The sequence below is a fragment of the Macrosteles quadrilineatus genome, unplaced genomic scaffold (assembly GCF_028750875.1).
Source record: "Macrosteles quadrilineatus isolate MER2022 unplaced genomic scaffold, UCM_ALF_1.0 Scaffold_14__1_contigs__length_3811126, whole genome shotgun sequence".
In the NCBI taxonomy this organism is placed as follows: Eukaryota; Metazoa; Arthropoda; class Insecta; order Hemiptera; family Cicadellidae; genus Macrosteles; species Macrosteles quadrilineatus.
Genome location: NW_026542607.1, coordinates 93,358 through 118,227, shown reverse-complemented (window position 1 = coordinate 118,227; position 24,870 = coordinate 93,358). Strand labels below are relative to the sequence as shown.

Genomic DNA, 24,870 nt, shown 5'->3' with positions numbered 1-24,870 from the left:
ATGTCCGGTAGAATCTTCCATCCTGCTTAGAGATCACTCCAAATGGACAAGTAAGTTTTTCCTTATATATTTATCAAACTAATTATCACAAGTATTTATTTCAATTACTCGTATCATATTTCAATGTGTCTTCCCTCAAATCTTTGTAGAACTACAAAATAAAATAAAAATATAATTGTCTTTAAATAAGAATCAGGTTGCACAATCATGTGTAGGGGATCATATTCAGAAGGACCAAAAGAAATGCCAATACCATAGAGGGGAAAAACTTGATTTAATATTTAGTTTGTGGAGTTGCAAAAATAAAATCAAAGATTTTTTCAACACAATTGTAGTATAGATTTACACTTATATGCTATCCCATATTTATTATTTTTCTCTCAAAGGTAAAATGTATTTTCTAAGAGTTGTTATTCTTTGGACTTTTGTATTATACCATTGACTATTGGATACAGAAGTTGTTGTATTAATAGTCAAAGATTATACTTATAAAATGGTTCACAATCACCTGCAAATAGTAATCCTTTGTTGCTGTTTTGGTAACTAGTTTCGATTCTTATAAACCATCATCAGGCCTTAAGGTGTCAGGCAATCACTTCATTTGATGGTCGTTAACAGAGTTCAATAAATAAAACATACAAGACTTAAACAAAACACAAAAACATAGAGAAGACATAAGGTTACAAAAAACTGTTGTACGTGTTTTATTAATTGAACTTTGTTAACGATCTTCAAATGAAGGTATTACCTGACACCTTGAGGCCTGATGATGGTTCAGAAGAACCAAAACTAGTTGCCAAACAAAGGGTTACTATATGCAGATATTGTTAACCACTTGAAGTAAATTATATGCTGTAAATAAACAGTGTTAGTTAACAGACCTCTTTTATTTCATCTATGAAAAGTAGTGGCCTATGATAAATTTTCATCATCAATAAAATACCTTTAGGTATTAACAGAGAAAATAAAATAATAACAAAATGTTTTGGTAAACAACGACAGAGAGCCAATGGCAAAAGGTTACATATTTATGACAAACACGTTGCTTATATGCAGTTACAGGTGTAAATGTGCGATAAAATGGGATGAAAGAGATTTTACGGCTTGTGTTTGGAACTTTAGACAAATTGTCTCTGACAGTGTACACTTTGGAAAACTTTGCTACTAGGAACATTTTATCCTAGTACCATTTTATCCATTCATTAATAAAAAATTAAACTGATTGAAAGTTAAGTTACGAAAATATAGAATCTATTTCATAAAATGATGTGGTCTCTGTCTTTGTAGCTACAGTAGAGTCCCGCAAACTCGGCGTAATGTGGACTGGAAGGGTGCCGAGTTTGTGAAATGCCGGGTTATCGGGAACTAGGGTTAAAAACAAGAATAATACAATTTTTTAAGCTTATTAACTACCTCTTTTATTTATATATATATTACAAGTTAGTATCAAGTCATCAGATAGAGTACAAAAAATCATTTGTACGAGCTGAGAATGATTTGACTTGAGCTGGCGTGAGTCCATGTTTAACTCGGACTCAAAAAATCACTAATTTTCTAAGCCAGGTGATGGCCGAGTTATCCAGACTGCCGGGTTATCGAGTGCCGAGTTTGCGGGACTCTACTGTATTTGTATCTGTTAGTAAATCCAAAACACCACTGAGTAAAATTTTCTGAAATTTTTCTCAACTTTAGGTCTTGAACTGGACAAAACATGTATCATTTATGTTCTTTTAGTCATCCAAGGTTCCAAAGTGCTGTTTTTAGAAAATACTGTAATAGTTATTGATATTATAACTATTATTTAACTATATCTTTAACATCTTTGAAATCTAACAAACAGCCAAGTGGGTTCAAGGGTGTAGACCTAAAATAATTAATAAAAATAAGTTACTAAGTATTGAGTTTTTAAAATTTTCTTTAGGTGGATATGGATTTTTCTGGCGTTTTCTCTACATACTAGCCACGTTGACTGCAATGCTGTCTGTACACGATGGAAAACGTAAGTGAAACCCTTGTAGCAACAAACCTGCAATCCAAACAGGTTTTCAGTGTCTGTCACAAGATTTTTATACACATTGAGGAATATCAGATTTAAACTGTAGTTTAGTCACTTTAGAAATGATATTAAAGAAAATAAAAAAAAAAACACAAACTCAAATAGCCTTATGTAAAAAAATGGAATGAAACTATACACTTTTGTTAGCAAACATCATAACTTATACAGTTTTTTTACAAGAAACTTTCTAAAATACCAACACCTCATACTGATGTTTTAAGGCTTTGTGATTTTTTTATGAATTTCATCTAAAACTACCTGGTTATGAGAATCTGTAACATTTTGATCAATGAATCAACATAATCAACTATTTTGATTGGGGCCGTTTTGTCGTTTAAATCTGCAGTTTGCTTGTACGCCTCAACGAGGCTCCTCGCCACGCACTGGCATTATTTGTGTATGGATTGACACAATTCTGCAGCTGACAGTTTTTGAATTTTGATAGTTTTTAAAATGTTATCAAATCTCCTGCTGCTTAGTTAATTTTCTTTAGGAATGAGGTCAATTCCTTTTGATTACTTTTTCCAGTTGACAGATGAGTATGAAGAAAAGTGTTTTGATGTAGAACACGTGCACAAATGGCGTACATGTAGAATGTAGTAGTTTGCCAGAGGCCATATAGGTTTGCATTATGGGGCCAGATGGCAGCACACGTTTCCATCGTGACATTGATTGAATTTAAAGATTCTTTGCTTGCAGATCCATGTGTTTCAGACTTCCAGGACAGTAGTTCTTGATAGCCGTTTAGAGATGTCCCCTGGTCTGGCAATCTCTCTTGTTCATTTACATCGAGAATCACACTCAACTTTGGTTGCTGTTTAAAATGAGATTGATAAACAACAGCAGTCGCACTACACCTAAGAAAACATTGTGTAAAGGTTGAAGATCAACTCCTAACTCCCTGTTCCCCATTTGCACGTTTTCTATGTACAAACATTTTACTCTTGTCTGTCAACTGGTGATAAACTTCAATAGTGGTTTACGACTGAAGCCATAGGATTCTAATCACAGAATGCCATTTTTACTTGGCAGGAACATGAATTTTCATTCAAAAACTTTTTTAATTATGCGACAATGCTGTACGTTTATGTGACAATGTGTTTTTAAGGTTTAGGGTTGGGAACGGGCTAAAATAGTAGTGGATGAAGAATAACGTTGGTCTCAGATTTGGAATAGGTTGCTTGAGTATAGCGAAAGCTTGAGGGTGGCCCTAATTTACCTGTAACCAGTTTCCACTCAATTAGAACATAGTCCAATGAGCCAATCAATGAGTGTGTGTTTCCAAGTTTTGTTCCATCCTTTAGTTTTCAATATCCTACTATTTTAGTTCATATGCATAAAAGACGTGAAGGTTTCCAAAGGGGATATCTCTACTTTATTAACATAGGCCTATTGTATAGTGCAGTGCCAATGATTAACAAAAACCTACTGCACACATTTTCAGAACATACAGGACAGTAACAGAGTGGCGATATGAACCTGTTCGAAAGACTAGAAAAAGGAGATGTGGATTTTTGAGGCTTAAAAAATGCAGAGATGAATATTGGGAGAATGTACAAGTCCAACGTACGAAGGTATAATATTTAGCATTCTGAAACTGTGTTAATTAATTATAATAATTTTCAGATCAATCTCTTTACAGTTTAAATTAACTAATTAATCATTTTATTTCTTTACTTGCTTATGTACATAATAAAAAAAACCACAATCATACAATTTATGGATATTATCATTGACTATACCCTGTGTATAGTCAATGATATTATTCAAAGAAAGAATACATATACAGAGTGACAATTAATTAAGTCTTAGGATTACTTTATAACATTAAAACGAAAAGAGATATCACAACCAAATTTGGCATATCATTACTAATTAATAGTAAGCTACTTTTTTTTGCACATGATGATCGGATGTCACAAATGGGGGACAGCCCATAGAGACTAAAGTAATTTGAAAATCTAAAAGTTAAGCAAAGGTTGATACGTAAATTAAATTAAATGTCTTGTTGAACTAAAACAATACCGCAAACCGGACCTCAAATGAACAACCAAGTCAAAAAGGGCAGCCGTTCAAAGATTTATCAAATCTGCCATTTTGAATCTTTAAACCGCTGCAGTTTTTTTACTCAGTTGTTCTTTTGAGCTCAAATTTGTGGCATTGCATTCAACTAATAAGGACCTTTAATTTGATGTGCGTATCAACCTATGCTTACGTTTATCATATTCTTCCGTCTATTAGCGGGTGCTACCATGAGGAGGTAGCTTAATAGCATTGCAAATTCAATGAATCTTTGAACAGCAATTATTTTTTACTCGATTGTCCATTTGAGACCCGGTTTGCGGCATTGTTTTAAGTTTATCAAGACCTTTAATTTGATGTACATATCCTATGCTTACCTTTAAGATTTTCAACTTACTCCCTATATGTCACATCCAAGTACCGATCCGAAGTTTTTTGTGTTTTATGTACACAAAAAAGTAGCTTAATACTTGACTAATCCAATAGTCAATGCTATTACCAGAAATGATATGCCAAATTTGGTTGTGAAATCTCTTTAAGTTTTAAAACTATATAAAGTAGCCTCAAGACTTAATTGTCATCTTGTAATCTTGTATAACTAATGCTAATGTAAGTGAATTTGTATTTCTGTTTTGTATTTACTTGTAGTTAGGAATTTCCTCAGTATCCATTATTAGATTGTTTCAAACTTGTTAATACTCAACTCGGCTGTGGTCAATTAATTGCTGCCATATGTTTTGACTTTGCTGTGAAGACGATGGATACATTTCTGTTGCTTCTGGGCTGACATCAAATATGACAATCATTAGAATGCCAGTATTTAATAATAAGTTATTATATTTTAAAATTTATATTAAAATAAACACTATTATTTGTGAAAGTAATTCATTAAGGAGTATAACTACCAATGCTGTTTGATTGTATTTGTAAATGAAACATACATAGTCCAAGTCAATTAGAGTCATGTAGAATTTGATCATGTACTAGAAGGGGGGTGAAATATGGCTATACTTATTTTTGAACCAGTGGGGTTTTCTCACTTCTTGCACTCTCAAGTTAGTGTACAAATGCAAACTTTTAAAATACAATATACAGGGTGTTTTTTTAAAAACTTGCATCTTTATTTATATAAAAACCGCAATAGATAGAAATATGCAGTTTGCGGGAATCATCTATTGACGTAGGGGGACCAATTGTTTTGAATTCAACGTTACATTCACATTCCCCCCCTTTCCCCCCCTGCCCCCAACTTAATTTTTTTAAATAGCAAGGTACCCCTTGTGACATATCAAATAAAAGAGCATAAAAAAAGAAAATGTTTGATGAAAATCGGTTCATAAATTTGTGAGATATTCCCCCCCTCACCCCCCTGGAACTTAATTTTTTTTAATAGCAAAGTACCCCTTGTGACATATCAAATGAAAGAGCATGAAAAAAGAAAAATTTTGGCGAAATTTATTTTTCATTTGATATGTCACAAGGGCGGGTACCTTGCTATTAAAAAACAAGTTATTGGTAGGGGAAAAGGGGGGTGATTATCTCACAAATTCATGAGCCGATTTTAATTTTTTTTTTCACCAAAAATTTTCTTTTTTCATGCTCTTTCATTTGATATGTCACAAGGGGTACTTTGCTATTAAAAAAAAATTAAGTTCCGGGGGGGGTGAGGGGGGGAATATCTCACAAATTTATGAACCGATTTTCAATTTTTTTTCATCAAACATTTTCTTTTTTTATGCTATTTTATTTGATATGTCACAAGGGGTACCTTGCTATTTAAAAAAAATAAGTTGGTGGCAGGGGGGGAAAGGGGGGGGAATGTGAATGTAACGTTGAATTCAAAACAATTGGTCCCCCTACGTCAATAGATGATTCCCACAAACTGCATATTTCTATCTATTGTGGTTTTTACATAAATAAAGATGCAAGTTTTTAAAAAAACACCCTGTATAAAAAAACCTTTTTAATTGTATATAAAACAGTATTTTCAATTTTAATTAACTTTTTTCTTAATATTAGCAGAATCATGCAAGTTAAAGAACAAAAAAAAAAAAACTATTATTAAGAATACTTTAGTAACTAAAAAGTGTGGGAAGCAGGATTTTTGGGCAGTGCTAGTTGGTGTCCAAACTAAAGCGCAAAAGGGTTCGGTCCTGAAGTAGGGCTGTGGGTGACCGTTTCTACATTTCCCCCCTTTGGTTTTGCAGTTACCCTAACCAAATGAATCACAATCGCCTCTCGACTTTGTTTTCAAGCCCAAACTGATACACAAATACTAAAATTGATCTAATTGATAACTCCATAAATAATAATAATAAATAATTTTATAATACTAATATTATTTTTTCCAGACTGTTGAAGATAAATACGTAGAACAATTCTGTTGTGATGGGTTTCGCAGTAATAATGGTAAATGCGAGCCAATATGCTATCAAAACTGTATCAACGGGTTTTGCTCAGCGCCAAGTACATGTAGCTGCAACTCTGGTTACTCATACAAGTCTCAGTATGTCTGTACTCCAGTGTGCAGCAAATCTTGTCACAACAGCATCTGCTCACATCCAGAAACCTGCTCATGCAATCTAGGATTTGTAAAAGATGCTTCGGACAAGTATACTTGCATCCCGTTTTGTTCGAAGGGATGTAGCAATGGGAAGTGTACCGGACCCGAACAATGCACTTGTAACGATGGCTACAAGAAAGATCAAGAAGTTTGTAAACCGATTTGCAGAAAGGAATGTCAAAATGGAGAATGCACCGCACCAGAAACCTGCTCATGCGTGTTCGGATACAAAATTGACCCTATGGATAGATACAACTGCACTCCTGTTTGTAGCCAGCCGTGTCAAAACGGAGTTTGTTCCCAGCCTGAAGTTTGCTCTTGCCACAGAGGATATGAGAAGATAGATCAATATTCCTGCAAACCTGTGTGCTCGAAGGAATGTCAAAATGGAGTGTGCACAGCACCAGAAATCTGCACCTGTAACAAAGGCTACACAAAAGAAAGCGACTACATTTGTGTTCCTATCTGTTCCAAGAAATGTCAAAATGGAATCTGCAGCGCACCTGAAATATGTAGTTGTAACGCCGGATATGAACTGGATCGCTCAGATGTCTACGTCTGTAGACCAGTCTGCACTGGTGGGTGTACAAATGCTAACTGTACAGCACCTGAAACCTGTTCATGTTTTCAAGGCTATGAGAAAGGTTTGGATCGATCAAAATGCAAACCAGTTTGTGATGAGTGTATCAATTCAGACTGTACTGCACCTAATGAATGCTCTTGTCACACTGGATTCATTAAAGATGAAATAAGTCCTAACCGATGTAATCCGTATTGCTCCAAGAAGTGTGAAAATGGATTTTGTTCTGCACCAGAAGAATGCACTTGTTATGACGGTTTCACCAAAAGCGATGCATATGAATGCATACCAGTTTGCTCAAAGTTGTGTGTCAATTCTGAATGCACGTCACCGGAAGTCTGCACTTGCTGGGCTGGCTATGAAGCGGATCACCATGACAAATACTCCTGCAACCCAGTTTGTTCAAAAGAGTGTATATTTGGAGAATGCATGGCACCTGAAATCTGCAATTGCTTTGACGGATATATCCGCTCTGATGATCCTTATATTTGCGAACCTCACTGTTCTTTACCGTGTGTGAATGCCAACTGTACAAAGCCAAATGTATGCCAATGTCTGGATGGATATAGGAAACAAAGCGAACATATTTGCGGACCAGTTTGCTCTTTAGGATGCATTAATGGTAACTGTATTGAACCAGAAGTGTGTGAATGTCTTGCTGGGTATGCTTTCTTCAGTCCTTATGTTTGTGAACCGGTTTGCTCTGAATGCCAGTTTGGCTCTTGCGTTCTTCCAGAAGTTTGCCATTGTTGGGAGGGCTATGAGAATCTAGGAAATGAATCTTGTGTCCCAGTTTGTCAAGAGGATTGTGTCAACAGTGAATGCTCAGCTCCCAACACCTGCACTTGTATAGGAGGGTTTGTCAACTCTACTGGTAATTCAAGCTACTGTTCTCCTTATTGTTCAAGAGACTGTGTTAATGGTAAATGTGTAGATCCTGAAACTTGTGAGTGTGATCCAGGCTTCACAGAGAATTATGAAGATTCGTTCTCTTGTGAGCCATACTGTTCTGAAGATTGTCTTAATGGAGTCTGCTCTGCTCCAGAAACTTGTAGCTGTCTTTTGGGTTTTGCAGGGTCAAGCAACTCGTCCAACTGTACTGATGTAAAAAGCTCTTACCACCAGTGTTTTGCCACAGGGGATATTTCTATATCAACCGGTTGCTCGAGTCAGCTTATTGTTCATGATTTGGAATGTCCTTTATTCAAAATTTTGATAGCTAAGTATGTGCAGAAATCAAGTCAAGCTATTTTCAATCTAACTTGTTTTTTTAACTACACATCTGAAGACTCCAATGATATTGTAGAAGTAGAATGTGTAACGGAAGATTTCAAGCATGATATAATATCCCAAGACTCAGATATTTTGTTTCATTCAACCACACAAGTTTCAAAAAACACTGACTCAACATTCTGGAGTGAAACTAAAACGGCTTCTACTACAGATGTGGTATCTACTGAAGAGTTTTCTGAAACATCTGAAGATTTCAGTACACTTAACTACTTACAGTTCAATAGTATGGATGATGAAGAGTTGACAATCAAATCAACAACAGGGGAATTTACTAAAACAACTGAAGATTTCGGTCCTTCGAACTACTTACAATTCAACAGTATGGATTATGAAGAATTGACAACAGGAGAATTTACTAAAAGATCTGAAGATTTCGGTCCATTGAACTACTTACAATTCAATAGTACGGATTATGAAGAATCGACCATTGAATCTACAACAGAAAATAAACAAATAATGGTTGACAATGTGACTGCCTTTGATTTTGATAGCACACACGATTATTATAGCACATATGACTTTGAATATTTGAGCACAAATGATTATCAATCTAGTGAGTTTAGTACATATTCAACACAAATTACAAATACAGAGTTTCATCAAACCAGTACCAAAGATTATGTTAAGTTGGCGAGGTTCACTCTCAAAATAAACAATGTGCCTCTGATTGTAAAAGAAAAAATGACTGAGGAGTCCTTTGAAGAGTTCCTAAATATAGATAAACTTAAATCTGATTGGTGTGTTCGTTCAATTGCAACATTTGGGTGAGTTTCTTTTACTTTACATTTTACTTGCGCCTTATAAGACTGTTAGTACAGAATTATTAGCATAAAAAAAAAATATTATAATATCTATTTAGGTCCGCTTGGTAGATCTAATTGAACCAAAGAGACTTTAAAAAGAAAACCAAGTGGTTCATATAAGTTTTATTTCTATACTCAAAAATGTGTGTCTAACTTTTACATAGAATCACTTCTGCCCCTTTATACATTTGCCTATAAAACATTTCAAATAAAGAAAAACATAAGTATTAGGTGCAACAGATTGTCATTAAGATTAATGAATAAGAAGGTTTAGATTATGTATTTTAACTTTTGTTGTTGTAATGATTACCAATAGTTTGACTGGTACATTTACCATCTTTTCTTTTAACAAGTCTTTTAACAAAGTGTTTATGTTGAACAGAGATTCCTGTGGTGAAAGTTTTGAGCTTCAGATTAATTTTGGAAAGTGTTTCAAGGCTCCAGTATATTTTGTGGGTTTAGGTAAGTTTCGGTCCAACTAAATTAAGACTATTTTCATGTATAAAACTGTATTTTAGTTATAATAACAGATTTTAGGTAGTATCTTTGACTATTAATACAACAACTTATAGTCAATGGTAGTATCTAATATAGATCTTTTTATCCTCAGGTCAAAACAGATCCTGCTGTGATGGAGGACATCAAATATACATTTTGCCAGCTTTAAAATTTGGTAGCTGATTATTATGGAGATAGTTTTCATTAATTAAAAATTTAACTTGTCTACCTTGTTTTTTTGTGAAAAGTATAATGTTGCATTGTTCATTTTACTTCTGACAAAGATGTCTTATAATTTAGGAGTGTTCTGTTAGTAAACTTAACTGCCCTCTAATTTCTATTATAAATTCACGTTTTACAACAGCATAGACTAAAGACAAAATACTTTATTTACATGTTCATCGAATAGCAGTATAGTGTCATAGGATTCACAGGTTCTTTGTTGATTACAACTAATCATATTTAAAAGAACTATAAGTCATGTTTGGATGAATTCTCTTTAGTCTAGAAGGATCTTTCCAGCAGCCAGTCTGTGAGTTTTTTTTTTTTTTTATGGAAAGAGGCTGAATTATTCAGTTATTTAAGTTGTCCTGAAAGGAGGTTAAAGTATTTAGTTCCTTTATAGGATGGTTTTCTTTCAGTAGGCCAAGTTATAGCTTGTAGATTGGAAGGGTGAAGACTGATTCATGTCCGGTGTTGTGTTGGTTTAGGTCCCTATGTCTAGTTTATGTTGTTTTTGGAGAGGCTATTGCATGTAGAAACATTAATAAAAAGATTTACAAAAGTGCTCTCATTGCTGTTCATTACTTGCAATTTAATACAAAGTCAATCATAAAGGTTGCTTGATGAATAAAATAAATTGCGTACGTCTGCCCTCTCTTTTTAGCCACCACCTCAGACGTGTCTATTGTTTTTAACTACCCCCTATTTGAACTATTTTTTGTTATTCCTTCAGGGTTTATACTCTCTTGTTTTGACCACTATAAAGTTTGATATTTCTTTATTTGTGAATTTCCAGCTTCGACTGGCTGGGTTTTAGGTTATGATTTAGGATTTAGGATATAGTATTTTCACCAAGGAGGGAATCATATTCTAGATCCAGGCCCGTTTTTACCCCTGTCAGCGCCCTAGGCACAACTAATACAGGGTGACACAAAGGAACCGGACGTTTTTTTAACAGCTGTTCCATTGTTGTCGTACGTTGTAGGAAGATTGAGGTTATGTCATTACCTTCAGTAAGGCTTGCCATTTTTGTTGAAATGGCTTAGTGGACCCTAGACCATCGCGTTTTCGCATACGAAACTTCAGTCCAAAATGGTGAATCCGTCGACAAAACCCAGTGGGAATTTAGTCGACATTTTAATATTGAACGCCATGGAACGGTTTCAAGCCGAATTACGCTATTAAGGTGGGTTTTAGGGTTCCGAACAACTGGAAATTTAACAAGAAAGAAACCACCAGGCTTCTAGAACTTCGAGAACACACGAAAACGTCGCCAGAGTGAGTGCAGTATTGAATGAATGTTTCCTAACAAGGTGATTTCTCTCTTTGGTGACATACCGTGGCCACTAAGGTCACATGACTTGTCCTTTAGTGATTACTTCCTTTGGGGGTTTCTTAAGGATCGTTTTTATGCTCACTAACCACGCAATCTAGAGGATTTGAAGTTGGGAATCACAAAAGATATCAATGGCATTGAACAAGATCTCCTGACCGGAGTTACAGATGATTTTCAGACCAGAATGAACATTTGTAGAGAAGTACATGGCCACCATATGCATGACGTCATTTTCAAAAAATGACTGTTTTGTAACAAATGGCAAATTTTTACCTCACTATGTACAGTATTAAAACTATTTTATTCCATGTAACTACTGTGTACTACTTATTTAAAAAACGTCCGGTTCCTTTGTGTCACCCTGTAGTAGCGCCCCTTTGCAATATATATAACAGGGTGTCCACCGACCGGGAAATCCGGGGATCATTCGGGAGTTTTTTGAACCGGGAATTATGTGTGAATCTGTCTTCTACCTGGAGTATTCAATTTACCGTGATCGCGCATGACAACAGTGACGTTTCCGTGACCGCGGGAGACGATAATATGTCTACACGCTGCCACGAGGGATGATCAGAATATTGCCATAATCACGGAAGACGATTATAATGTCCACACGACCACGGGAAACAGCAAGAATTTAGCCACGATTGCGGAAGACGATGATGATCTCCACACAGCTGCGGTACATGATTAACATTTTGTCGCAATCGCGGGAGACGATTACCATGTATTCATGACCGCGGGAGATGGTTACGATGTATACAGGACCGCGGGAGATACAATAATGAGTTTTACACGGCCGCAAGGGGTGATCAGAATTATGCCTACATCCCGCAAGACTATGATAATGTCCACATGACCACGGGAAAATCTGAATTTTGCCTCATTTGCGGAAGACGATGATCTCCATATGTCCGCGGGGGATGATTACCGTTTTTCCGCAATCACGGGAGATGATTACGATGTCTAGAGGACCACGAGAGATACAATAATGATTTCTACACGGCCGCGAGGGATGATCAGAATATTGCCACGGTCACGGAAGACGATGATAATGGCCACACGATCGTGAGAAAAGGTCATAACTTTGCCTAATTTTCGGAAGAGGATGATGATCTCCACTCCACAAGACCAAGGGAGATGATTACCATTTTGCCACAATCGCGGGAGGTGATTGCTATGTCCACACGACCACGGGGGACGATATTATGTCTTCACGGCCGCGAGGGGTGGTCAGAATTTGACTGCGATCGCGCAAGAAGAAGATAATGTCCTCACGACCGCAGGAAAAGATTAGAATTTTGCCCCATTTGCGGTAGACGATGATAATCTCCTGACGACCGCGGGATTTGCTCATATATTGCCTCGATATTGGTAGACGATAATTATGTATAAACAACCCGACCGCGGAAAATAGTAAGAATCTTGCCACAAAATAGATTACGATGTCTACGCGGCCGCAAGGGATTATCAGAAGTTTACCTATTCGGTAAATCGGCCCTGTCTAGATCTTAAAGGGGTTTTACTGATTGTGATGGAAAATGTCTGCAATTATCCCATGGATAAAATAGTTCAAACTACAGTACACAAATGAGTTGGCTGTAGTTGAGAAACTCAATTATAGAGTTACATTTAGTTTTTTAGTCAAGGCTAAGATTGAAAAATTATTCTAGTAATAAAATTGTTAAGAAGTAATAATACATGATATTACTACATGGTATTAAGTACCGTATAACTATTTGAAAATTTGTAAACTTTCTATCCTATACAAATACAGTTGTTGCAATCATCTATCGGACTATCTTGGTGCGGTAGTTACCAATTATTTACAATGTTTAGTACATTTTCATCCTCATGTTGCAGATCTCTTTGTCAAGATGACTAAGTCTTATTGGTACATACTTCTGTCATTAATCCTTCTGACCTTTGCAGTTATTTACTTTTCAATTCAAAACTGCTGGAAAAGGAACAGAAAAGTGGACTACATGATGACAGAGTTAGAGGAAGGTAATCTAGAAAACATTATATACTGCTGCCTACATTATATTTTTTAATTACTGGTTTTAATATACCTTACAGCCTAACAAAAGACTTTTACAACAGACTTCTCCTTGTTACTCATTGAATAACTTCTATGGAATTATTGCAATTGTAAAAGAATTTCCATTGACATTTGTACAACTTTTCTCTGACTTGGCTAATTAATTGTGTGTGTTTAACAGCTCTTAAATAATAAGAACTTGATTATGGTTTCCCTATCAACAGCCCACAATTTCACATCTTAATAGCTTTCTGCAATTTATCATTAAATTCAAATTTAAATAAAGTTTTTGCAATACGATTACAGCTAGCATGTCTAAAAAATAACTGCTGAACTTATCAAACATATATTACAATATAATTTTGTTATTCGCGATCATACAAAAAAAAATAAAAATACTGTAATTTAAGATCAGAGTTTTGAAAACTACCCCAGAAAAGGAGAAGATTAAAATAATTAATTGTATGAATTACAGCTGTGATGTGAAACTATAAGCCAGTTTCATAATAACTTTCAGTTAATAACTCAACTGATCTACAATTTTCAGAGATGAAAAGAAGAAGATTGCCGGAGAAGCATGCCACACAAGAATCAGATCTGTAGCGTACAAACCAATTTTTAAAGGTCGACTTTGCCTCAATTAATCAATCAATCAATCTTTATATGCCGTAAGATACATAACATATCATTGACAAAGTAAGGGGTTACAGTTTTCAGACCAAGTCTTTACATAAATAACAAAATATTCTTACAGGATAAATATTTACAACACATAAATTAATTCGGTACCTCATTACAATTCACGTCAATTAGAGTGTCAAGCAGAATGTGGGAAGAGCAAAATGTGCATTCACACTAAAATTTCCCTCCCACCCCCTTCGCTTTAATTTTATGGTACAGTTATAACAAAAATTAATTGTCATTGACATAGTCTTACTCATAGTTTATTCATAAGTATACATAGTAATACATGAATTGCTCAAAATAACTAAAATTGAGTATAACCATTTTAATTATTCTAAAGAACATACCGGTCTATAACTATTCCTTGACTCTTTTTGTTTAAATACTGGGGTATTCTTCCGTTTTAATTTTTAAAGGGATGTATTAGAAAAAATATGCCCTGCATTGACAGTCTGTTTGAACCTCTTAGTTATGATTTCCAATTACAATTTTGTTTTTGTTGTGTGTATCAATTTATGGTTGCTTACAATTATTTAACGATTAAAATTTGGTTTTTGAAAAACACTATATAGTCAAGAACATATAAGCCATACACAGTGAGGGTTCTTGAAAGTTTATAGTGTTATTTTCTTTTGCTGAATAATTGTTGTTAATTTTTAATATATAGCTTTTATATATTGCTTCTGAATTGTCACATTTTTTCAAGATTCCTTTTGAGGTAGCTCCATATTTACTATACCATGGGATTAAATATGGGAATAATATATAATTTTTAAAACTTCAATACTGCATAGGATTCATTTTAAGAAAATTGAATTTATTAAATATCCCTACCGGGCAGCGAGCTGGTCTAGTGGTTAGAGCGCGACTTCAGTCCCTAAGGTCCCGGGTTCAAATCCGCCAAAGTAATAATGATCTAAGTAATAATGCCACAACTCATAGGTCTAGCCTGAAGTACAGTAATTGTGAAAAACAATTCCGGACTTGTGCCTAGCGCCCTAGGACAAAAATAAATCCCTACCACTTGTGTTAAGAGATTCGAATCTCAATGTTGCTGTGTGCTTTTCCCTTGTTCCTCCCTACATGCCATCCTAATTGATAGTGTTTATTAATTTTTTTTTAATGTACCACCTTCACAGCCTATGACGCTAGGCTTTAGCTTGAAACTGTTTTACATATTACTTACTTCAGGCTAGAGTAGAGTGTCATGCATAATAGATGAAATTCATTAGTGATTAGAGGGATTTGAACCCGGGACCTCACTCTACCATTAGACCACCTCACTTCTAGTTTTAATTAATAGTATAATCTAAAGCTGTGATAGTTGTCAATAACGTTCTTAAATTTTTTTTGTAAATTATTACCCTTCAAGACAACTACTAATGTCAAGTAGTGTTCTATTTTACAAGTAGTACATTGGATACAACTTTTGCACAAACAAATCAATCTATTAAATTACCACTTATTTTCACTGTCAATTTCATTTAATTTTGTTACCACCTAAATTCAATAATTTTATGAGTGAGTGGACACTTTTGGAATTGTGATACATTTTGAAATTATGTTATTGTCTTATTTAGTTCAATACTATGTATTTTATATTTTGCTAATTACAGTGTTTTATTTATACCAGCATTTGTCTTACAGAATTTAATTGATTAATGGTTTAACAATTACAGTGCTAAGCTGTGACATCGCAGTTGAATTAGACTTAATAGTGGGTAGTTTTATTACAAGGACTCAACCTTTTTTAAGAGCTATGTTAGTAGGGATGAGGTTTTTTTGTAACACCTTCACTCCTAGCTATCACATAAAACCAAAATGTAATACAAATAAAGATAGCAAGTTTGATTAGCTCATTAGCTTAAATTACTTCAACGAATGTTAGTTAAAGAAATGTTGGCTATTTATCAGTGCTTTAATTGAAGTTCTTTCTAAATTCACATTCATCTCGGCCCCTTTGACATTTTAATTACTTCTACAGCTTTATTTGAAAAGTTTTTTGAAAAGGGTGATTAATCATAAACTTTTGTCAAGAATATTTGAAGATTTTTTAGTAATGAAAGAAGAGTTGCTAATTCAAATTGAGTTTCTATTACAATGTAATAACTTTATTGTGCATGTATTATGTTGTAAAAAAAACAAAAACCAGATTGTTTGGATCAGCTGGAAATGGTAGCAAATGCTGCAGTTTGTCTGAAAGCACGAAAACAGTTGATCTCTTGCCATCACGGCAACATCATGATAAGTTCCCACCATGATGGCCACATATAGTGATCTTAGAAATAACAGTGATTATCTATTGTGATTGAAACACCCGTGATCCTCCCCTACCAAAACGTACTTTCTACACAATGACCTAAAAAGAAAACCAACAAAACGATGTTGCTTAGCCATGGGCTGTTGGCAATTAATCTATAGTTCCCAGTTCCATATTAACTTGCAATCCACAGACATTTTCTCAGTCATCAAACCTCATGTACGGTTTTGGCTTTTCTCTGTGGGCTGAGTATCCTGGTTATCATTTCAAAACACACAGATTTTATTTAAATCAAAATGAAGTCACCATTTTTTCTCCAATACGTGGTTTCAAGGAACTCTGGTAAATATTGCTTGGTCTCTAGCTGGTTCATCTACCACTTATGTGTATTGAACTAAGCCACAGACAAAACGTGTTTGTTGATAACTATATTGAAGAGATTTTAAAAGCAAGTGATGCAATTAAATTTGTCTTTATAGGAATGGTAGCTACTGTTTTCCCATTTACATAAACTTGTACTCTAAGCATATTTATTCTCCAACCATATTATTATTGCATGCAGTTTGATAAAATTATCACAATATATTATAAACAAATATTATTTGTAAATTTGTTGCTAAATTCTAAAGCGCTACAGTGTAACAATTCTGGAGATAACAAAACAGCTGATTATTAGTCATCTGATAAATGGACAGATGATATGATGTCCGGTAGAATCTTCCATCCTGCTTAGAGATCACTCCAAATGGACAAGTAAGTTTTTCCTTAAGTACATTTGTCAAATTAATTATCACAAGTATTTATTTCAATTACTCATATCGCATTTCAATGTGTCTTCCCTCAAATCATCGTAGAACCACAAAATAAAAAATTAAAATTAGAAATGAATTGTCTTTAAATAAGAATCAGATTGCACAATAATGTGTAGGGGACCATATTCAGAAGGACCAAAAGAGATGCCAATGCCATAGGGGGGAAACACTTTGTAATATAGTTTGTGGTATTGCAAAAATGAAATTAAAACTTTTTCAACACAATTGTATAGATCTACACTTATGCTATCTCATATTTATTATTTTCTCAAAGGTAAAGTTTATTTTCTAAGAGTTGTTAATTCTTGGGACGATTGTATTATACTTATAAAATGGTTCACGATCACCTGCATATAGTAGTCCTTTGTTGGTGTTTTGGCAGCTAGTTTCGGTTCTTATAAACCATCATCAGGCTTAAAGGTGTCACTGGTGTCAGGTAATCACTTCATTTGATGATCGTTAACAGAGTTATATAAATAAAACCTACAAGACTTGAACAAAACACGAAAACATAGAGAAGACATAAGGTTACAACAAGTTTTGTATGTAGAATTGTGGACTTCTGGCAACGACCGTGTCAAAAATGATGAATCACTAACACTCACCGACGTTTCGGCCTCGTTACAGAGTGCCATCTTCAGGGTGACTTGACTCCGCACAGATGAAAAATCAAGTTGAGCTTACAGCTGGGCGAGATCGCAGGTTATATCTGGAGGGGTGGGGGTTAGACATCCCAGGATAGAGGGGCTGACGTGTTTACTGTCCACGTGTTTTCCCCGGCGTTCGCTGACTGCTGTAACCCTCGTGCCTCAATACTTCCAGAACTTTCCTGAACACACTTGACTTTTATGTTGTTTAAAATTGGCATCCAAGTGTTACTAAGATCAAGTACTTGGCCTTTGTTGAAATTGTCTGTGTGTTTTCTAATTTCTATGGCTTCCAAGATCTTCCTTTCGTTATAAATAGAACTGGAGGCTAAGAATTTGACATTTTCGAAATCAATTGCATGTTTTGTAGTAAATGAATGTTCTGCTATTGCTGAATTTTAGACTTTCAAATTTTTGGTGGACCTTATGTGTTCTCTTATCCTAGTTCTGACTAATCTTCCAGTTTCTCCGACGTAGTATTGTCCACAGCTACATTGCACGTGATATACACCTGAAGTATGCAATTGTAATTTATCTTTCACTGGATGGAGCAACTGCTTAATTTGTTGGGGGCTTATAAATAGTTTTAATATTGTACTTCTTCAAGACTCTGCCAATCTTTTCTGTTGTTCCTTGCATTATTCGTTTTGAAATATCGCCCCTAATACTTTGCAATTGCTCAAATTCGAGCAACAGGTGCACTAGTCATTTATGTTCTTCTAGTCATCCAAGGTTCCGAAGTGGTGTTCTTAGAAAATACTGTAATAGTTATCTTATAACTATTATTTAACTATAATCTTTAACATTCATTATTCAACCACAAAGACCAATGTACAGTAACTGATGGATTAGATTGGCAATTGTATTGAAATTTAACAAACAGCCAAGTGGGCTCAGTGTTTTAGACCTAAAATAATTAATAAAAAATAATTAAGTTACTAAATATTGAGTTTTTTAAATTTTTCCCAGGTGGATATGGATTTTTCTGGCGTTTTCTCTACATATTAGCCACATAGACTGCAATGCTGTCTGTACACGATGGAAAACGTAAGTGAAACCCTTGTAGCAACAAACCTGCAATCCAAGCATGTTTTCAGTGTCTAACACAACATTTTTATATACATTGAGGAATATCAGATTTTAATTATAGTTTAGTCAATTTAGAAATGATTTTAAACTAAGTAAATTTATAAATATAAAAAACTACACAAACTCAAATAGTTTTATAATAAGCATGTAAATAAATGGAATTAAATTATACTCTTTTTACCTGAAACTTTCTAAAATACCAACACCTCATACTGATGTATTAAGGTCTTATGAATTTAATCTAAAACTCCCTGGTTATGAGAATCTGTAACAATTTGATTGCTATGAGGGCCGTTTTGTCGTATAAATCCGCAGTCCGCTTTTACGCCTCAATGAGGCTCCACGCCACGTACTGGCATTATTTGTGTACGGATTGACACAATTTGCATCTCTGTAACTAACTTGTACGCTTTGCTGTGTGTTTTTAAAATGTTATCAAATCTCCCGCTGCTTAGTTAATTTTCTGTAGGAATGAGGTCAATTCCTTTTGATTACTTTTTCCAGTTGACGGATGAGTATGAAGAAAAGTGTTTAGATGTAGAACACGTGCACAAATGGCGTATGTAGAATGTAGTAGTTTGCCAAAGGTCATATAGGTTTGCATTATGGGGCCGGTTGGCAGCGCACGTTTCCATCATGACATTGATTGAATTTCAAGATTCTTTGCTTGCGGATCCACATGTTTCAGACTTCCAAGATAGTAGTTCTTGATAGCCGTTTAGACATGTCCCCTGGTCTGGCTATCTCTCTTGTTCATTTACATTGATAATTACACTCAACTTTGGTTGCTGTTTAAAATGAGATTGACAAACAACAGCAGTCTCACTGCACCTAAGAAAACATTGTGTAAAGGTTGAAGACCACCTCCTAACTCCCTTTGTTAGGTTTATACTCAATGCCCATATGCACGTTTTCTATACAAAAACATGTTACTCACATCTGTCAACTGGTGATGAATTTCAATCGTGGTTGATGACTGAAGCCATAGCATTCTAATAACAGAATGCCATTTTTACTTGGCAGGAACATGAATCTTTATTAAAAAAACTTTTTTAATTATGTGACAATGCTGTATGCTTTATAGGGTTAGGAACGGGCTAAATAGTAGTGGATGAAGAGTACAATGTTGGTATCAGATTCGGAATAGGTTGCTTGACTACCGCGAAAGCTTGATGTAGACCCTAATTTACTTGTGGGCAGTTTCCACTCAATTAGAACATAGTCCAATGAACCAATCAATGAGAGTGTATTTCCCAGTGGCGGCGATAAGAAACCGCGGGCCCCCCCCGCAAGTTTGTTCGCCTGGCCCCCCTCTCCCAATGATCTTTAAAAACATTTTCCCATGTATTACTGCCTAAACTTGCAATTTTGCAATAAACTTGACGAGGCATCTCCCGAGGCGATTGTCTTCCATGATCGCGGCAAAATCGTAAATACTTCCCGTAGTCATAAGTCATGGAAGAAACATTACCATAGTTTACCGTGATTGCAAATGCAACCAAACCTATTACTTTATTAGATAGCAGCATCATCGTCTCCCGCGTTCACGGCCCAATCTAATATCACGGCCTAATATCTCCCCGTGACCCGTTGGTGGTGACGGGTAAATAATTTTTCCGTAATCGCGGCTAAATCCTAGATATATCTCTCGCTAAAAAAGAAACGTCATTATTGTCTTCCGCAATCGCGGCAAAATATTGAACATCTGCGGCCGCGGAGACATCGTCATCGTCGCGGCAAAAGCTTAGGCCTAATCTTTCAATTTCGTGAGCGTGATCCTCACGGATATAAAAGCTTTTACTTTTAATTGTGCATTATTGTATTGAATACTGAGAAAATCGGCTCAAGCTTGATTTTCTGACTTTGTGCTTGATCAACACAAAGTCAAGCTTGTAGTCCAGGTTCTGCTCGGCTCGAAAATCGACATTATAGGCCTATTATAAAAATCAACCGTTTCCAAAGCAACCCGATTTTGAACCGATCTGATTTGGCCTGAGGCCCTTAGGTAAGTAGCATTTTTTACCTGACTCGATGTAAACACATCTTAAGTGCGAAGTAAACAAATCTAAAGGGCAGCCTCCTAATAGTAAGACATGAAATGAAATGAAAATCCTTCTTTAGCATCAATGAAAGAATGGAATCATTTATAAGCTAGTGCAATAGCCCTAGCCACCTAGGTTAATTTGCCGATTTGGTTGTAATAAAATTGTCAAGTTTATTTAGTCGAATCAGCATAGAGGATCCTCTATGGTGTCACCCGCTGGGGGCAAGGAAGATTAACATTAATGTTTTATCTTCCTAGGCCAGAGGCCACATTGGTTATAAATACGGCCCTATTATTATGCAACCAATTTTGACTGCGCCTTCACACAATCCACGAGGACAGTTAATGCAACCCGCATGACTGATGACAATTCTTTTACTTAGGTTGGTAGATAATTTATATCGTTCGGTCAAGTAATAGTGTTGGTTTAGCTGTTGTAAACTACTTGAACTATAGGTTTGAACAAATTTTCATCATAAAAATGTATTTTAATTCTCATAAATATTGTTATGATAGGGGACCCGTGTGGCTGAGCCTGTCACACTATCGTGGGCCCGTGTGCCGGTAAAATTTACCGAAAATCCCGGTCAAGGCTCACGGGCCCCCCTAGCTCGCGGGTCCCCCTGCACTGCGGGCCCGCTATCGCCGCCACTGGTATTTCCAAGTTGTATTAGTATCCTTTAGTTTTCAATACCCTACTATGAAAGTTGACATGAAGGTTTTCAAGAAGTTGTCTTTTCATTTACGATGGAAATCAGTATATAATTTTACACCACACTCTGTCAGTGTATTCAATTAAATTTGCTATTAAAAACTGGCTTCAGCGCTTTAGCATTAAAAGGTCTAGACTTCTATTAACATATTGTATAGTGCAGTGCCGATGATTAACAAAAAACCTACTGCACTCATTTTCAGAATATACAAGACAGCAAGAGTGTGGCGATATGAAGATGTTCTAAAAACTGGTACAAGGAGATGTGGATTTTTGTATCTTTCCCACTGTTCATATAACTATTGGGAGCTGGATCATGTCCCACATGTTGAGGTATAATTTACATTACACTAAAAGTCAGAGGTTCATCGTGTTAATTTGTTACTCACAATACTTTGAAATTGCAACCTAACGTTCTTTGACAAGTCATTAACTAAATGGCTAAATTTTCTAAAACTACTCGTATTAAACTTAAAACTATTTGGCAAAAAAATTTGCTAAAGGACAACAAAATTGTATGGCAATTTATTAAACGTAATATACTTTAATAAAATAAATAAATCTTTAATCCTTCAGGGCCTGATTAATATATTTAAACAAAGAATTTAGCGTAATATATTTTAAATAAATTTAGATTACTATTCTTCGTAATTAATTGTTCAAATGTGAACACTCCAAAGACTTGATTCTATCACCCACCAACGCAGGGGTTCAGAACTCGGACGACAAGTCTCGAGGTATTAAACAGGTAAGTTCTGGTGTTTGTTTATTCACGGTACGTTTTCACCCCTATAAAATATGAGGTACAAAATATAATTAATAAATAAATCTATAAAATTAATTGTTGTTTGATAATCATATTATTTTTTCTAGACTGTTGAAGATGAAGAAGTAGAATACTACTGTTGTGATGGGTTTCGCAAAAATTATGCTGGTCTCTGCAAGCCAATATGCTATCAAAGCTGTATCAACGGGTTTTGCTCAGCGCCAAGTACATGTAGCTGCAACTTTGGTTACTCATACAAGTCTCAATACGTCTGTACTCCAGTGTGCAGCAAACCTTGTCACAACAGCATCTGCTCACATCCAGAAACCTGCTCGTGCAATCCAGGATTTGTAAAAGATGCTTCGGACAAGTATACTTGCATCCCGTTTTGTTCGAAGGGGTGTAACAATGGGAAATGTACCGGACCCGAACAATGCACTTGTAACGATGGCTACAAGGAAGATCAAGAAGTTTGTAAACCGATTTGCAGAAAAGAATGTCAAAATGGAGAATGCACCGCACCAGAAACCTGTTCATGCGTGTTCGGATACAAAACTGACCCTATGGATAGATACAACTGCACCCCCGTTTGTAGCCAGCCATGTCAAAACGGAGTTTGTTCCCAGCCTGAAGTTTGCTCTTGCCACAGAGGACATGAGAAGGTAGATCAATATTCTTGCAAACCTGTGTGCTCGAAGGAATGTCAAAATGGAGTGTGTACAGCGCCAGAAATCTGCACTTGTAACAAAGGCTACGAGAAAGAAAATGACTACATTTGTGTTCCTATCTGTTCCAAGAAATGTGAAAATGGAATCTGTAGTGCACCTGAAATATGTAGTTGTAACGCCGGATATGAACTGGATCGCTCAGATGTCTACGTTTGTAGACCAGTCTGCACTGGTGGCTGTACAAATGCTAACTGTACAGCACCTGAAACCTGTTCATGTTTTCAAGGCTATGAGAAAGGTTTGGATCCATCAAAATGCAAACCAGTTTGTGATCAGTGTGTCAATTCAGACTGTACTGCACCTAATGAATGCTCTTGTCACACTGGATTCGTTAAAGATGAAATAAGTCCTAATCGATGTAATCCGTATTGCTCCAAGAAGTGTGAGAATGGATTTTGTTCTGCACCAGAAGAATGCACTTGTTATGAGGGTTTCACCAAAAGTGATGCATATGAATGCATACCAGTTTGCTCAAAATTGTGTGTCAATTCCGAATGCATGTCACCGGAAGTCTGCACTTGCTGGGCTGGCTATGAAGCGGATCCTCATGACAAATACTCCTGCAACCCAGTTTGTTCAAAAGAGTGTATATTTGGAGAATGCATGGCACCTGAAATCTGCAATTGCTTTGACGGATATATCCGCTCTGATGATCCTTATATTTGTGAACCTCATTGTTCTTTACCGTGTGTGAATGCCAACTGTACAAAGCCGAATGTATGCCAATGTTTGGATGGATATAGGAAACAAAGCGAACATATTTGCGAACCAGTTTGCCCTTTAGGATGCATTAATGGTAACTGTATTGAACCAGAAGTGTGTGAATGTCTTGCTGGGTATGCTTCCTTCAGTCCTTATGTTTGTGAACCGGTTTGCTCTGAATGCCAGTTTGGCTCTTGCGTTCTTCCAGAAGTTTGCCATTGTTGGGAGGGCTATGAGAATCTAGGAAATGAATCTTGTGTCCCAGTTTGTCAAGGGGATTGTGTCAACAGTGAATGCTCAGCTCCCAACACCTGCACTTGTATAGAAGGGTTTGTCAACTCTACTGGTAATTCAAGCTACTGTTCTCCTTATTGTTCTAGAGACTGTGTTAACGGTAAATGTGTAGAGCCTGAAACTTGCGAGTGTGATCCAGGCTTCACAGAGAATTATGAAGATTCGTTCTCTTGTGAGCCATACTGTTCTGAAGATTGTATTAATGGAGTCTGCTCTGCTCCAGAAACTTGTAGCTGTCTTTTGGGTTTTGAAGGGTCAAGCAACTCCTCCAACTGTACTGATGTAAAAAGCTCTTACCACCAGTGTTTTGCCACAGGGGATATTTCTATATTAACCGGTTGCTCGAGTCAGCTTATTGTTCATGATTTGGAATGTCCTTTATTCAAAATTTTGATAGCTAAGTATGTGCAGAAATCAAGTCAAGCTATTTTCAATCTAACTTGTTTTTTTAACTACACATCTGAAGACTCCAATGATATTGTAGAAGTAGAATGTGTAACAGAAGATTTCAAGCACGATATAATATCCCAAGACTCAGATATTTTGTTTCATTCAACCACACAAGTTTCAGAAAACACTGACTCAAAATTCTGGAGTGAAACTAAAACGGCTTCTACTACTGATGTGGTATCCACTGAAGAGTTTTCTGAAACATCTGAAGATTTCAGTACACTTAACTACTTACAGTTCAATAGTATGGATGATGAAGAGTTGACAA

General features: G+C 35.8%; 1 protein-coding gene across 1 annotated transcript; it reads left to right on the top strand.

The window, feature by feature from the left end:
• The first annotated feature begins 7 nt into the window (after positions 1 to 7).
• Positions 8 to 24,867, top strand: LOC129005009 (uncharacterized). Its single transcript, XM_054433756.1, has 11 exons — positions 8 to 50; positions 1,922 to 1,999; positions 3,501 to 3,630; positions 6,430 to 9,278; positions 9,700 to 9,779; positions 13,237 to 13,380; positions 13,962 to 14,013; positions 18,787 to 18,864; positions 21,866 to 21,995; positions 22,536 to 24,553; positions 24,840 to 24,867. The coding sequence occupies exons 1-11, from the start codon at positions 43 to 45 to the stop codon at positions 24,865 to 24,867; spliced, it is 5,595 nt and encodes a 1,864-aa protein (XP_054289731.1). The 5' UTR covers positions 8 to 42.
• Positions 24,868 to 24,870: the final 3 nt, after the last annotated feature.